The sequence below is a fragment of the Charadrius vociferus genome, unplaced genomic scaffold (assembly GCF_000708025.1).
Source record: "Charadrius vociferus isolate BGI_N301 unplaced genomic scaffold, ASM70802v2 scaffold1487, whole genome shotgun sequence".
Lineage (NCBI taxonomy): Eukaryota > Metazoa > Chordata > Aves > Charadriiformes > Charadriidae > Charadrius > Charadrius vociferus.
The window spans coordinates 21,756-22,135 of NW_009649222.1; the positions used below are offsets into that span (position 1 = coordinate 21,756).

General features: G+C 64.5%; 1 protein-coding gene across 1 annotated transcript in view; it reads left to right on the plus strand.

The window, feature by feature from the left end:
* The window catches only part of PIAS3 (protein inhibitor of activated STAT, 3), a 14,423-nt gene that overhangs the window by 13,895 nt on the left and 148 nt on the right, over positions 1 to 380 (plus strand). Inside the window, 1 exon segment of the mRNA XM_009888994.1 lies at positions 264 to 379. Coding sequence (XP_009887296.1) covers positions 264 to 379 — 116 coding nt within the window.

Genomic DNA, 380 nt, shown 5'->3' on the forward strand with positions numbered 1-380 from the left:
TTGTTGTTTTCTGCTCCCGCACGTCTCCTCCTCCGCCGTCGGTGCCCCCGAAGCCCCCGTTTGCGCTGGGAGGCAGCGGGTGCCGACGGTTCAGGACCGGGCTTGGTAAACTGGTACATGTAGCTGGGAGGCTCTGGGAGCGATCGCCGTGCGACCCCTCCTCTCTGCGGGCGCCTGCCCTCTCCCCGGGGGCTGCGTGGGACGGGGACTGCAGTCTTGGGGGCACCGTGAGCCGATCCGGGGCTTTTTCCTTCTCTTGGCAGCATTACAGCCCCTCCGTGATCACCTCCCTGGATGAGCAGGATTCGCTCGGCCATTTCTTCCAGTACCGAAGCGCGTCTGGCCACTTCCTAAACATGAATCCCCTGGACCCCGTGATG